We start from the raw sequence: 16,544 nt of genomic DNA, 5'->3' as shown, positions 1-16,544 counted from the left end.
ATTCACAAGCATTTCCTGTGTACTCATTCCCACTGAATACACACACAGGCCAGTTGTCTGACGTAGGTTGTTAGTAGGAAACAAAAGTTCACTTGCTATAACTTGTTACAGTCATGAAGATGTGGTGTAGTAAAATTAATTCCATGCATATTCTGGGAACAGCAGTTCTTTGTTTAGGTATATGAACCTTCAAGGAGAAGCTATGACACATATGTATGAAAGGGGTATACAAATGATAACTGTAGCATGGTTTTAGAGGAAAATCTTTTGATATATTTGTCAACTGTATAGGAGTTAGGCAAATCTACTGAACTGTATTTTTATTTTTAAACGGAAATAGCTGAAAAGCATATTATTTAGTGATAAAAGCAGGTTTTGGAACACCATTGTTTAAAACTTAAAACACTATGCCACAGACTTTGGTACTGCTAATGCTTACAAACACATATATAGAACAAAACAAGAAAGCCAGCAGCAAACTGTGAGGTAAGCCCCAGCCTGAGCAGTGTGTACTGCTAAGGAGCTGGTGGGGGCAGGGTGTCTGAGAGGAACCCGGGCACAGGGCGACTGGAGGCTTCCTGCAGTGCCCAGGGCTGCAGGCTCGCGGTGCTCAGTGCGAGGCGGGGCCAGTCGCTCTTCGGTGCGCTCTACGCTTACGCGGTGGCTTTATGCAGGCTGACGATTTCCCATGGGTATAAGCATGTATTTTCAAAAGTAAAAATTTAGGATTAAAGACAAGAGGGAATTTTTTTTCCTTATTGGTTTTACCTCACCCAGATTATTTCAGTTCTTTATAAGAAGGAATACTTATCTAATCACAGAAAAAAAAATCGCCACATAGTCTCACTCATCTACAGCACCTAACCTGAATCTACCCGACACCTTACATATCCAGCAGGCATCTTGTGGACTAGACACTAGGATGGATGGGAGGGAGGAGAGGGCATCGAAGGGGTGGGAAACACAAATCTAGACCCAAATGGCAATGGTACCATAAAATTTTACTTCCTAAAAGGCAGGCCAAATGGCTGAACCTTCACCAGGCCCTTAAAGGGAACACCTGAACCACAAGACACTGGAGAGGGTAGGATCAAGGCTAACCTTAATCTTCTGCATCTTCCCTCTCTCCCTCTCTCTCTCTCTCTTCTCTCTAACTCTTGTTATATTTTTCCTCATTTTCTTAGTGGGCACTAACCTGTATCTCCCAGGACCAGCATGGGACTGTTATCCACAGTGAGCTTTTGATCAGAGAGACCTACAAGGTTTCCTAAAAGACAGACAGATTTCTGTCAGAGTACTTGATGACCCACCAAAGGTGAGTGGTAAGACCCTACTGTTGAAGACACCTTATGTGGTCAACAGGTAAAATGGAACATCATGGCTGGAAGCTAGAAGAGAGTCAGTCCCCAGACAGTCAGAGAATCTAGTGCCAGAAGGTGCTACATGGGCGACTGGGGGAAAATGACCAATATCTGTGCAAGTGATTCATGGTCTAACCTACCTAGCAGTAAATAACCTGTTGTGATGCCCACACAAGTGCAATAGTGGCACACAGCCATGGTGGGGAACCAAATGCTCTTGATTTGGCTAACTGATCCCCTCAGTGGTATGGGACCCATAGCTGGAGCTGGGAAACAAGTCAGAACCATATCCAAACATAAGCCTACTCTCCAGTATCAAGCTACCATCAATCATGGGCTACAATATGGCCTGCGCCTATTAAATTCTCTATAAAAAAAAAAGGGTTATCTCATTTGTCCTGGTGCTAACTTACTCTCTGTTGGAGAATCTGCTTCTCTTTTTCAGATAGATGTATATCCTAAGGAGAGAGCCACCCCATCATACCTCAAAAGGGCCTGGCTGAAACTAAGAAAAATTAGCGAAACAAGCAAGAGTGCTGTTTTCCTAATGAACTGGATACCAGCACAAGGGGGAAGGAGACCAACACAGAAAAATCAACTTCTACCAAATCAGAGAGCCAGAGCCTCAGAAGCCCCCAACACCATGTTGGGTCATGATATGCTGAGACATTTATCTTACCCATAACTATGGGCTAATTCCACAATGCATGACCCATATACCTCAACAAGGATGGGCCAATGGGGAGCGGATAGGTCACGGATGAGCCTAATAATGGTACCAAACTGACTGAAATTGCTGAATACAAAACTAATTAATAAAAAAAATTTAAAAATAAGAAGGAATACACAGATGGAAAAGCACGCTTGGGTCTTCTCAAGTACAAATGGGCACTTTATCACTAAATTCATTTTGGTTCTCAGGCTAAAATTTTAATTTAGATCCATATGGAAAAGTATTTAATAAATTCAGTTTCCCACAGGGATCTTGGTACCCATATGAGTTGAGAAAGATACACACACACACACACACACACACACACACACACACACACAATCTGGACTTACCTGATTGTTTTAAAGACATTTAGGCTACAGTGCTTTTCCATTTAATTCAAGCATGTGGGGACATGCCCTGCTGTGTCTTGGGTACTACAAGCAGCTTGAGGGTGCCCAAGAGAATAGACAGTAACAGGAGGAGGGGAGCCTGTTGTGGACTTCTCAGGGATATTGAAAGCGGGAAATGTCTAGTAAAATGAATACAGGCTCACTGTCAGAGTAGGGAAATACAGTGTGTATGTATTTTCAGAGTTATTAAATTATTTCTCTCATTTGCATGCCAGCTATGGTTACCCATGTTCTAACGATGCCGGCACACATCCAGAGTGTTTCTCCTTCGCTGGACGCAGGCTTTCCTTCCCATCTGTGACCTTGTCTTGCCCAATGCCTGTATCACGTGGTTTTTGTTGTTGTTGTTGTGAAGTGCTTGTCAGCAGTGGATGCTTTTCCTGTGACCTTCCCAGAAGCCTTTCTTGTGCTTTGCATTTAATTCTAAGTTCTATACAGGGAAGTGTCTGGTTTCTCTTGTTACTGAGCCCTTCCTGTGATCTTGTCTGTACCAGGCAGCGCCTGTTCCTTCCCCAGCTCTGCTCTTATGTTCGAATTGCCTTCTCTAGTTGTTGCTTAGTGCAAAACATGGCGTGCTGTCTCCTCACTGCTCCCAATGGATGCAGAGGCAGCTGATTTTCTTTAGCAGGTCTTTTTTTTATCCAGTTTGTGGGTGCCTTCAATCTTGTATCCATTTTCTTTTGGAACACTGAGCTAGCTCTCTGAATGCAATGTGGGATCACTAGCTACTTCCATGTAGTCTTTCACTTTGCCGAAGCTGTAGCCTGATGTTAGCAGTGTTCATTTCAGGTCTCTTCATCCCCTATGCTTCCCTGTGCTTTACCTACACTATCTTAAGTGCTTGGTTGTATAATACAAATGGTGTAGGCTTGACCAGGCAAACTAGGTTCTAATACATAATGTTATATTGATTGTAATTCCATAACACATACATAAAAGCTTATTTTCTTGTTTAATATTTATTTATTTATTTGAGAGAGAGAATGGGCATGCCAGGGCCTCTAGCCACTGCAGACAAACTTCAGATGCATGGGCCATCTTGTCCGTCTGGCTAATGTGGGATCTGGAAAATTGAACCTGGGTCCTTAGGTTTCACAGGCGAGTGCCTTAACCACTAAGCAATCTTCCTGACCCCAAAACTTACTTTCTAAGTCTAGGTTCTTGCCCTGGAGCAAACTTATATGTGCTTATGTAACTTGGCAAATCACTTTACAAATTTGAGGTCATACATAAATATAAGCCTTTCATTCAGGTCCCTTTCAAGGTTAAGCATGCTATGTGAAGGTGTCTGTCCTGGTACCTGGGCAGTATATCATCACTACAAATAGTTATTTAATATTAGGCACCTCTTGCTGTGTCTCCAGTGGCCTCAGTAAATGGCAGGCATACTATTTTCTGATTTTCAACTAATTTAAAATATTTTTTCTTTTTAAAAGACATATTAGGAAATCATCTTTTTCTTATATCAGAACCAACTTTGATATTAGCAAGATTTCCTTGAGAGAAGAGCCATACTGGAGAATATTAGTATCTTTTATTATTGTCCAATTTTTTAATTAAAGGCTTTATTTTGTGGTACATGCAGAGTCGTATGTAATGTTAAGAACTAATACAGAGCAATTTCATGTTCCCTCACTGAATTTTCCCCACTGGAAAGATCTTGTAAAGTTACAGTACAGTATCGCCATGGGGAAGTTAGCACATTGATGTAATCCACCATCTTTCAGTTCTCCACGTCTGCATGGTGTGTGCGTGTGTATCTAGTTCCAGTGCGTTTTACTACATGAAGAAGTCAGTGCATCCACTGTGGTAGACTGCACACAGCCCCTATCATCCTGCAGGGATCCCGACTACGGCCTTTTTACCCCAATGTTCCTTCATTTCTAAATCCACTAACTTGGCAACTGTTTATTTTTATGTCATCATAAGAACATCTAGGGGGACTGTGGAAACATACTGGGATTGTCTTGTTCTGTTGCTCTCTGGAGCTGTACCAAGATGGCCTCTGAGCTGCGTCTTGCTCCTTCATGGTTCAGTACTTCATGGTGAGATGTACCAGGCATTTTTTTCTTCGTTTAACATCAGAGTTGATTACAGTTGGGAACTAGTGAAGAAGAAAATTTCCAAATGCATGCTTGTCCAATCTGTGGGCAAATATGTCTTCATTTTTCTAAGATAAATGCCCAGGAGTCAGTTCTTACAATGTGGGGTAATCTCAGTGTGTGAGTTGGCCAGCTTGTCTCCTCTCCTGCCTGCATTTGATGTAAATAACTTTAAAACAATACTTTCTGTTGGTCATTTTTGTAAGTGTATGGTGACAGGGAAATTTTGTATCTTACTCTGAAACAACTAAAGATGTTGAATAACTTTTTATGTACTTATTGCTTTCCTTTAACTCATGAATGTAACATTTTTTGAAAACCAAAGAACAAAATATGAGCCCATTTTTAGTTTGGTTTTGTCTGTTTGCTATAGTAGCTAATCCTGAGTTTCTAAACCAGCGTTTTGGTTTTTATTTATTTTTATTTACTTATTTATTATAGAAAGAGACAGAATGGGTGCGCCAGGACCTCTAGCTACTGCAAATGAACTCCAGACACATGTGCCACTTTGTGCATCTGACTTTACATGGGTCTTGGGGAACTGAACCTAGATTCTTTGGCTTTGTAAGCAAGTACCTTAACAGCTAAGCCATCTCTCCAGCCCCAGGGTTATCTAAAAGGCCAAAATGTATCTCTAGTTTTTTTCTAGGATTCTTTTTTTCTTGTTTCTTTTGATTTGAAGATAATTAAAATAAACAGAGAAATCCAAGTCAAGCCAAACCAGGGAAAAACTGCTCTAAACCACAATACTGATACCGTTCAAATATCTTATAAATTGTAGTCTAAATGTCAGTTACATTCTTACTGTATTTTTTTATATTTAGTGTTTCACTTTTCATTTGTTTTCATTTATGAGAGAGAGGGGGGGTGAATGATTGCACCAGGGCCTCTAGCCACTGCAAACAAACTCGAGGCGCATGTGCCACCATGTGCATCTGGCTTCCATGGTTACTGGCGAGTTGAACCTGGGTTCTTGCCTTTACTGCTGAGTCATCTCTCTAGCCCTCTTATTGTTCTTTGCGATAGCACCATTTTATTTGGTATGGCGGCGGTGGTGGTGGTGGTGTGTGTGGTGTACGCGTGTGAATGAATGTGTGTGTACTGTGTGCGTTCCATGCACATGTGCAGAGAGACTGACGGTGGCTATCACGTGTCCTCCTCTATCACCCTCCCACCTCACCTTGCAATAGGGCCTCTTAATCAACATGGAGTTCATCATTTTACATTAGACTGGCTGACAGTGAACCCCAGTTGTTCTCCCCTCTCAAATTTTGGTGAATTATCCAAAGGTAGATAGATAATGGAGAAGTAAGTAGGTAGCTAGATAGATGATATATACATAGATGATAGATAGATAGATACATAGATAGATAGATGGATGAGCAGGAAGATAGATATAGATGGATGGTAGATAGGTAGATAATATGGTAAACATATAATTTTACTTTTTCTTTTCATATTTGATGTTTGAATACTTTTCCTTCCTTTTCTCATTACTCTTATAACGACGTCCAACATTCTTTCAAAGAAGTGGGAAGAGTGTCTTTTTACTAATGTTACAGCAAAATATTTAAACTTTCACCACTGAGTTCAGAGCTAATTTTGGACTTTCCAATATGCCTTTATATGTTGAGGTTTATTTTTTCTATGTCTAATTTTTTGAGAAGTGGTGTTTTGTATTGTTTTTTTTTTTTTTTAATGCAAGGGTCCTGATTTTTTAAGGTTATTCTTGCGTCCATTGATAATGGTCAGATGGCTTTTGTCTTTTGTTTTCAGTACCACGTATCACATTTACAGATTTGCAAACCCTGTACCATGCTTGCACCAATGGGATAAGTCTCGTTTGATTATGGTGAGCAATATTTGTAGTGTGTAATTGAATTTGACATGCACACATTTTGTTGAAGGTTTTTGTATCTGTGCTCGTCAGAATATTGGACTGTGGTTTTTCTCGTAATATCCTGGAAGATGGGTCTCTTGTCATAGAGGTGAGAACATATTTTTGCTATAAAAAGGAGATACTCTTGCATTAGTCACTGAACATTATTGTATACATTTAAAACACCCCAGGCTTTCATGAAACATTCCAAGATATGCCCCAGAGCTCCCATTTGGTAGACGGGGAAATCAAGGTACAGTTCATGTGTTCTGACCACAGTCTCAGTACTGGTTAGTATCAGTGACGGTGCTCCAACTCAGAATAACAGAGCTCAGAATTAGAGATCTCCTATTACTTCTGCTAATTAACCATGGGATTAAACTGAGATGAGAATTTGAAGTGATGAAAATGCCTCTGCCTAAATGAGGCATTTTAGTTTTAACTTAGCAATGAATTAATGCAATCTAGAAAGTTTTGCTTGAAACCTTATCCCATTATTTCAGAAGGTAAACTAACCCATATCAACCCAGCTCCCACTTTATTGCATCTTAATTACTGTAAGATGTCCTATAAACTACTGCTTCAAAATGAAGCTAGTTTACAGCTGAGGAGAAAAACTGTTCGAAGCTCTGGGGGGGTAGGGATGTTAGGCTGTAACACTCCTAAATTTGATACTTTAATAGCTATCTTTTCTTTAATGCTGAAATTTGCTTCAAGATGATCTGGCTGGTCTTATTTATTTCTTAACCTATCTTACTTCATCTGACTAAACTCTAAAAACCTCACTTTACAGCAGAAGCTTTATCCTAATTTGTGTCTGGAGTTTGTTTACAGTGGCATGAGGCTCTGGCATGCCCATTCCCCCACCCCCCTTGGTGTGTGTATGTGTCTGTGTCTGCCTCTTTCTGTCAAAAATAAATAAAATTATTTTTTTTTAAATTTTTTAAAATTTTTATTTATTTATTTATTTGAGAGTGACAGACACAGAGAGAAAGACAGATAGAGGGAGAGAGAGAGAATGGGCGCACCAGGGCCTCCAGCCTCTGCAAACGAACTCCAGACGCGTGCGCCCCCTTGTGCATCTGGCTAACGTGGGACCTGGGGAACCGAGCCTCAAACCAGGGTCCTTAGGCTTCACAGGCAAGCGCTTAACCGCTAAGCCATCTCTCCAGCCCAAAATTATTTTTTTTTAATGTGACTCTTGGGCTGGAGGGATGGCTTAGTGGTTAAGGCATTTGCCTCCAAAGCCAAAGCCCAGGTTTGATTTGCCAGGACCCACATTAGCCAGATGCACAAAGGGGCACACATGTCTGGAGTTTGTTTGCAATGGCTGGAAGCCCTGGAGCTCCCATTCTCATTCTCTCTCTCCCTCCCTGTTTCTCTCTGTCTCTCTTCCCCCTCTTTATCTGTCAAATAAATAAATAAAATATTTTAAAAAGTGACTCTTGCCAATGTTTCTAGCAGGGAGATGTTGTAGCAAGGCCAGTTAAAATCTCTTGCGTCTTTTCCTTATTCACTACCATGTGTTTGCCATCCTGTCTTTAAAGAGCAGCCAATGGTTAGGGCAACATTAAGGATTGGGCATTCATGTGACTTTAATTGTCCTACAAATCACTTTTGCTTGAAGAAGCAAATTGAGCCAGTTTCTTAGATACAAAGTCATTTTATTTATCTGTGCTACTTAGTAATTCTGATACACAGTGAGCTTTACTTATCTTTAGAAAAACTTCTGTGTGCTCTGTTAGACTGAACCGTTTGATGTTTGGATGTTATTTTATGATTTCTTAGTCATGAAGCATTTGGTGACACTTAGCATTAAAGAGCTACTTCATTATGGACTTTATAAATAGGATCAGGATGATTAAGTGCCACACTTCATCTCTTTAGTACATTACTAGGGAAGAAGGAGCTACAAGGTAAAGGCAGAGATAAAGAGCATTAGAATTTACAAAGCAGTTTGTACTAAAAGGTAATAAAATCTGCATTCAGTGACGTGAAGCTGATCTTTAGGGCCAGCACGGCACTGCAAGTGGATGCTTGATATAAATTCTACTTGATTTTCACTTGAAATAAAGATGATTATGGGCTCCTGGCTTGACTAAAATTTAAACAGTATTCTACTTATTATTTGCAGAATATTGCAAATAATGTGAACTTTCTTCATAATTGCACAGAAGTATACTATAAATAAAACCTTTCATCTGAAACTCTGGAAAAGTTCTCTAAGCAGCAGTTAATTTTGTATGCATCCCAGGCCTCCTCTGAGCAAAGTAAATTGTTACTCTTTCTCGAGGAGAGCATATATATTTCAATGAAATGCCTGAAAAAAAAAAAAAAGATTGTATTTTCTCCACATAAAGTCTTGGAAGAAAATGCACACACCTCCATCTGTTAGCATCCCATGAGCTCCGTGACCCAGGCTTCGTAAGTGATACTGCTCCAGTCACGGGCTCGGCGCCTCTGAAGGGCGGCGTCAGTATGGATTGAGGACTGCATGTCCGATTAGCACTTGTGTTACATGAGCCTTTTTCATATTTGAAGTGACGAATAACCCGATTTGCCTGAACCCTGGAAGAGCATATTAGCTCAGCGATCGAAAGGACTTCTGGCTGAGGATCGCCATGACAGTGGGAACCCGGTCTTGTCTGCCGGCACCTTCATGATCTTGGCTGCATCGTCAGGGTCAGCATGAAAGCCCGCCCTGGATCTACCTTCCCTGCATCTCATGCTGTATCATAGGAGAGGCATCCTATAAAACCTCGTCTTTATCTGAGTAACACCTGTTTTTAAACCAGTCACTCTGGGCAAGAGTATTATTTCATGGGCTGAAACATGCACTACCCCTCGATTTCAGAGGGCGCCTCTTCTGGGCTAAAGGTCCAGGAGCTGAGCGCTTATTTTACACAACATTGTCCTAAGTGTCCAAAACACCACTGTCTTGAACTGTTTTATTTGCATGTTTTGTTTAGTCATGATTTCATGCATGTATTGCATGCAAATATTGTATTATGAGCAGCCCAAGACCTTCTCTTTTCCTCTTCACACTCCTGCTTAACACATCTGTTTTTTGTTTGTTTGTTTGCTTGCTTGCTTGTTTGCTGTTAACTTTTTAGTGGTGCTGGGGATTGAATTCAGAGCCTCACACAACCTAGACATATGCTGTAATACTGACCTGCATCCCTACTCTATACATATGTAAAAATTTATACCTTCAGTCATTTTATTTATGTGGTAGAATCTTGTTTTATGTATTTTCTCCTTGCTTTTATCATTGACATTATATTAGTTACTCATGAACACTCATGAAGATCTCCAAGAATGATCCTGAAATTTAACTAACAGGAGTATCTTAAAGCATTGTTTATGAAGCATTTAGGAAGTACCAAAAGCAAACAAATATTTTAAGGACAACTTATTAAACTAAGCCTTATAGATATATAATATATTTTTATTTGGTTTCAATTTGCTTTGAGGGATTTTAAAATATGCAAAAAGTGATTGTAGGTAAATTAAGTAGATTCAAGTAAGAAATACTTCTGAAAGAATACATTGCTTTTGATAACAATATCTGAAACTGTAGGAAAATAAGTTAAAAATTCTCTCAGAAAGTAGTTTTAAAATTGAGTAGACATTTATGTAAAGGGGACAACAGTAGACAAGAGATACATGAAAATACATTCAACATCACGTATCATCACGAAATCGCAGGTCAGACCCACATCTCACCTCACATATGTTATCAAAGAAGCAAGATATAACGCGTTGTACATTGTTAGAAGGAAAATGGTGCAGCTGCTGCAGGTTCTGAACTGAATACAGAAGTTCCTACACACACACACACACAACTGCAATTCTCTTTAGTCTTTTCCTTTCTCTTCCACACAAACACTTGAAATTAAACTTTGTCTACTTTTCAGTGTTGAATTACTTCTTCTACATTATGTAAAGAAAAATTTTGGAAATAGCCAACATATTTGTAATTGTGGATGCAAGCTTCATTTTACTAATATTAATAACTTATGTTATACAATGTTAACAATAAATCTGTTGAGCCCCCCCAAAATAAATACATCTGTTAAGGATATATTTAGCTTACTGGAAATATTAAAATATAATTTTTCCATGATACTTTTTAATGGATTTGAGTTTCAGCCATTTATCAACCTTGTGCCTTGTGAGTAATTGCTCAACCATTAAGTTACCATACTTGGCAAATATGCAAAAATTTTGCCTGTATAAGCTAAAGACATTTTTACATTCAAAGGTTACTCATGCAGCAATGCTTAGGACAGTTTAAATTAAGATGAATGAACATTTTCGAGGCAATTTTGTTACGATTTATCAAAAATATCCTATAAGGATCACTGAGATTTACTGGCCATCAAGTTAATCAGAAAAAGTATGGGAACTACAGGTTCAGTGAGTGACCTTGTCTCAAGGAAATAAGGTGACAGAGGAGGACGTCCCAGCCCCTCTTCTGGCCTTGAGTCCATGCGCAAGAGCACGTGCGTCCACACACACTGACCGTACTGCCCCCCTCCCCACACACACACTGAAAACAAGTCCTCTTAGAGTTCTCTCCATTTCTGGACCTTTTAGGGGTCATTCTCATTAACAGTGATATGGGTAGGCACATTTTTTCAAATTGCTACCTATGAACTCAGACCAACATTGTTAATTATATTCTTGAAAATTTCTTACTCAAATGTAGCTTTATTAACATTCCTGCAAAACTTGAAAAATATGAAAAAAATATTATTAAAGCATACAACAGGTAGAGGACAGTTTTCATGGCATATTACAGGAAAGAAACAGCTTCTGAAATTATTTTTTTTATTTCAAATGGATCAAGTCCCTGTTCCCAATGTGTGTGTGGCTTGAGAGAAAAGTCTGTAATTTTTAGCAGGTTCACTTTAACTCTCTTCTACATGTACAAAAGGAACAAATGTCTACAAATTTGCTTAATGGATGTTTCTCTTCATGCCCTGAATTAAAGTGCCAATTTAAATATACACATTAGAAGTAAATATTAGAACTTTTCTATTATAGAAGTAACATGGATCTTAGCAGCACTGGATTGTCAATAAAGCGCTGTATATGGATGCCCTGTAAAGCTGGTCTTCGTGTGTGTGTGCGCATTACCTGTTAGAGCTTTTCCGAGAGCTCTCAAAGTAGTCCTGATTGCATGGCACACATTGGCTTCTCCTTCTGTTTTTATCTGCTGTGCTATAAGCCTGCTTGTTACTCATGTTCTTATTTTGGTAAGTGCATGGCTCCTTATAAATGTGTTTGTGTTTATTACATATTGGGTAGCCAAATAGGCCTCACACATGCTAGGCAAGCTCTGTTCATTGATCTACACCCATGACACTAGAAAAGATACTGATATTAAACTAACCGAGCTCTGCTGAGCAATTTAGTAGGGCGCATTGGCATCATTCTACTTGTTAACATTGGCCATTAAAAACTATTTATTGCATTTTTATATAGCTTTGGAAATCAATTTTTACATAAAAGATCCCATATACTTGTTAACTTTGTTGATGAATTACTTTCTATACTCTGAGGCTAATTACTAATGGTTTACCATCTGCTTCTCTTAATCTGTCTTTTCAGTCTCTTATCAGTTGGGTTATGCTATATTTTTTGTAAATGCTATTATTTCTCTCTCGTTGCTTTTGATGATTTTGACATATGGCAAATGTGCCACATATCCTGTAATCTCCTTAGAGATATTTTTATGGCATGATTTGAACCCTCCTTTGAAGGGTCGTGGCATGCACTCTTATGAATTATTTTTAAAAGAAATTGTGGGTAACAAAGAATGAGTTGCCCAGTACTTGTAATAGTCTGTAAGAGGGAAAGCATTGCCTGAGTCCTGTTGCCTGGTGTTGAGCCTGGACCTGCCTTCTGTTATGAAGAAGGAAACACACATTTTGGGCAAGACTGACAACACACTCATACCACAGGCATTCTCCACTGTGTGCAGTTAAGGGACTGAAGAAGATGCACAGGGAGATAACAATTTGCCTGTGGTCCTGTCCTTGACCTATGCTCTATAGAACCACTTTTAGAACCAGCTGTTATGAGATGATCCAAGTAGCTTAGCATGACTGTGTATGTTTAGCTTCTATGTCTTAATGACGATCCTGAAAGACACTACCCAATGCTGCCTGTATTGAAATGATTTCTTTTTCCATTTGAAGCCCTTCTGAGAGCCTGTGCCGATGGAGGAGCCAACCGCTTATATGACCTCACGGAAGGAGAGAGAAAAAGGTGGGTTTCTGCTCCAGCTTACTTTCTCTCCTGTGATTATTAACTCTCATACACTTTATTTGCCTTCAGACTCCTAGAGAAAACTATCTCTGTGAGAGTGAGTGAATTGTCTAAACATCATGTATTATTTCCTGTTTTGAGTGGTATTACTTAGAAGAATGAGGCCAATCTGTTCTTCTTTGTAAAACCCTTATTTTATTACTTTACAGACATATTAAATCCCATTATCAAATATCAAAATTTGTGAGGACTTTGAATGGTGGCTAAAATGCAACTTCAAATGGCTATTTGAGTTGTTAGTCAAACACTTTAAATGAGTAAAACTGGACTTCTATAAGAGAAATATCTTTTCCACTCCAGGAGATGTGAGCTTTTATTCAGTGTTGACTTAATCTTAGTATAACTTACTCTTACTTAATTACTTCTGAGTTATGTACACATATATTTTAGGAGATAGTTTATTTCTTAACGATATCTTCCCTGCAATGTCTGGTTCTACTGACCCTTGCACAGGGAGATATTTTTAGATGAGAGAATACATTTGATGGAAATGGATTTTAAATCTAGTTCCATTTGAGTGTGTGTGTAATCCTGCTCCAGTGAACACAGCAGAATTTATGGTGTAAACCCAGTAAGCAGGCTGCTGGTGAACTGTATTTCTTTTGCCGTCACATGTTACTAACTATATTGAAATGTTTTTCATTGGAGAAGTCACGTACTTGCTGCTGAAAGAAAATAAAAATATTATGACATAACAGCTCTGCAAATGTATTAAACATACATAGTTTGACATGATGTATTTTTCTTTGTGGAATCAAAGTGTTTAACTTCCATTTACTAACACTGGAGCTGAGATTTGAAAGCAGCTTAGTAGGAATAATTTCAGATCAGATATGCTGTTGAAAACATCTGGGGGTTGCAAATATCAAAATATTATAATAGTGACAGCCTAGGAAACAATTTTAACTCACAATACTTTTGCTCCTTGATTCTGTAACTTGGCAAGTTCTGATAATATGTTCTATGACCTGACATGGGCAATGTGTGAGAGGGAATCCAGGCTTTTGCTGTCATAAGTCCCTTGGCCAGTTAGTTCAGATACTAGCACAATGTTCCAGAGACCCAGATTATGAGTGAGGCACTACTCTGCGTCTGTAACCTGCTGGCCTCCACGGAGTCTGAAGTTAAACACTACTTCTCTAGTGGCAGGTTTACCTCCTGAAGATAGCTAAAACCCTAATGGGTATTAGCTCACTGCTTCCCAAGTGTTCCTTGGTCATGAGAATCACCTAGAAATAATATACATATATGTTTGAAACATTATAGATTTCTGTATTGATTATTTTTATTACATTGGCCTGGGTCCTAATAGCAGAAATAACACTTCTATTCACACTCGAAAGCAAAGGGTTACTGAATTTAGGGAATAATTGCCATTATTTTTGCCATAAGAAATTTCAAAATAATCAATCCTATCATTTTTCCAACATGTTTATAAGTAATTTTCTAGAAGCCTTCCAAGAAGGCTTACATAGTTTATTTTACATGTGTTTGTCCATCCATGAAGATGTTCTCTAAACAATGGATTGTCATTGATTTTTTTTTTTTTTTCTGGTTGTAGTGCTGTATTTGATGTGACTCTTACTGGGGTGCCCTGGGATATGGCTGGCCTGGGGAAAGGTAGAGTCTCTAATAGGGGCATGAGTGAAATTAACTGCCTTGTGTGGGAATTAAATCCTTGGAATAAATCTCATTAAGTTCTAGACCTAACCAGTAAAGCTAATTGGATACAGGTGACTACACATAATTCTTCTTAATTGTATTTTTTAACAGAAGGGCTTCAAAATAAAACAGAAAAAAAGTGTGTGGTTTAAAAGTAACTGCATACTTTTTTAGGCTACTGCTTGCCTTGTTCTTACATGTTTATTTATAAATATCTACATCTACAAGGCAAACCACTGTAATTAGGCAACAAGCATGAATTGTTAAAGAAGTGTCTCCAACTAAAGGCAATATGAAATATGTATACATCCAGAGTGGAGGAAGAATATGCAATTATTCTCTTTATTTTTAAACTTATACTAAGGAAATCATTATGTGTGCATTGCAGGCATTGCAGCCATTGTTTCACACAATATGAGAGTCATTCATTCATTTATTATTTCTTCATTACTTAGTAGTATTCTACTATATAGATATACCACAGTTCATTTGCCCAAGGGACATTTGGATAATTTGTGAGGAATTAGCGTCTTTCAATATTTCTCTCACTATAGATAGACAGGTAGATAGATTTGACCAAAAAAAAAATCATTTTTATTGGCAGTTAATACAATTGAAGTGTCTAGGCTACAGAGCAAATGCACACTTGACTTTCTAGAATTGACAAGTCATTTTTTTTTCCAAAGTGGCAGCACTCTTTTTCCTTGACAGCCAGGGTGTCCTCATTTCTCCAACGGCTCACGTGCATGTGCTGGTTTTGTCTCTGATTTTGCTGTTTGGTGATTGCACATGAAATCTTGTGATTTTAACTTGCCTTTCCATAGTCCATCATGTTGAGCTTCTTTGTCATGTGGTTTGACTATTTAAATGCCTTGATTTGTTGATTACTTTTGGGATAAAATACCACAACACAGTCCTTAATCTTTTTATATCTTGATTAATCTTTTCTTGTGTTGACCGCAGTTAATATGAGATCTATGCTCAGCACATTTTTAAGCAGGTGATACACTGTTGCTGATAGGTACAATGTGGTAGTGATGCCAGATTTGGGGTTTGGGGTTTGGCTTATGAACTCCAGTTTTCAGCTCTAGTCTACGTAACAAAAAATTGAGCCAATCATGGTAGTGCACGCCTTTAATCCCAGCACTCGGGAGGCAGAAGTGAGAGGATTGCCATTAGTCCAAGGCCACCTTGAGACTACATAGTGAATTCTAGGTCAGCCAGAGCTAGAGTGAGACCCTACCTCAAGAAACAAACAACTTCAAAAAAAAAAAAAAAAGGAACAAATCAGATGCTGAAAAGATTAAATTAAGTTATGAATTATTAAGGTTATTTAGGGAGAAATCATGAATTAAGAGCTCTATTATAGGGATCACTAAGATCCAGGGAGAAGCCTAAGCTGAAAGGCTCAAGCCCAAGAAAGAGAAGGGAGACAGAGGGACCCACATGTGGAAGGCACAGCACAAGAACCAGAAGGCCCTCTTCAACTTAAAGAGCAGAATGGATTGAAATAGGGAAGGACTCAGATCATCAAAGTGAAAAGGTACCCCAAAGCATGACACAGATAGAAGGCAGGCAAAAACAACAACAACAAAAAAAAAAAACAGGCCAAGAAAAGTGCTCCCGGCTTCCCAGCCAGGCTGGTTAGAAGAGACAGACTTAGTGCTTGTTCAGGCCAGGTCACAGGGCAAAGATGAGAGAGAACTGGGCCATGTGGTCAACCTCCTTCATAGGGATCAGACATTCAGTTAGGGTGAGCTTTATCAGTAGACTCAAGGGGTGCCCCAGGAGAAGCTAAAACCCGATTGGTTTGTGGACTCAAGGGGCTGACCCCGAAAGGCTGAGCTGAGGACCAAACAGGAACTTCCTGTTAGGGGAGTGTCACTGGCAACCATCTTGGAGGAGACAGGATCACATGCATGTCAAAACCAACAGGGTCAGATCTTTGCGTTCTCTCTTTGAGAGCCTGGCTCTGACTTAACTACCTGAAAGAAGCAAGCTTTCTCCTTCCTTCTACAGCACAGAAGGTTTCTAGAGGTTATTAGCCTTTTAAATTGAAACTCTACCCATCCATTAGAG

General features: G+C 39.0%; 1 protein-coding gene across 4 annotated transcripts in view; it reads left to right on the top strand.

Moving 5' to 3' along the window:
* Tpk1 (thiamin pyrophosphokinase 1) overlaps window positions 1-16,544 on the top strand; it is a 296,901-nt gene that overhangs the window by 78,320 nt on the left and 202,037 nt on the right. For 2 of the 4 annotated variants that reach the window (XM_045160318.1, XM_045160317.1), the window contains one exon: window positions 12,674-12,743. The exons of the other annotated variants lie outside the window; for them this stretch is intronic. In XM_045160318.1, coding sequence (XP_045016253.1) covers window positions 12,674-12,743 — 70 coding nt within the window. The remainder of the gene's footprint in view (window positions 1-12,673; window positions 12,744-16,544) is intronic. 4 annotated transcript variants of the gene reach the window in all.

Source organism: Jaculus jaculus, chromosome 10 (assembly GCF_020740685.1).
Source record: "Jaculus jaculus isolate mJacJac1 chromosome 10, mJacJac1.mat.Y.cur, whole genome shotgun sequence".
Classification (NCBI taxonomy): domain Eukaryota; kingdom Metazoa; phylum Chordata; class Mammalia; order Rodentia; family Dipodidae; genus Jaculus; species Jaculus jaculus.
Note: the sequence above shows the minus strand (reverse complement) of the source record. Positions and strands in the feature narration are given on the sequence as shown.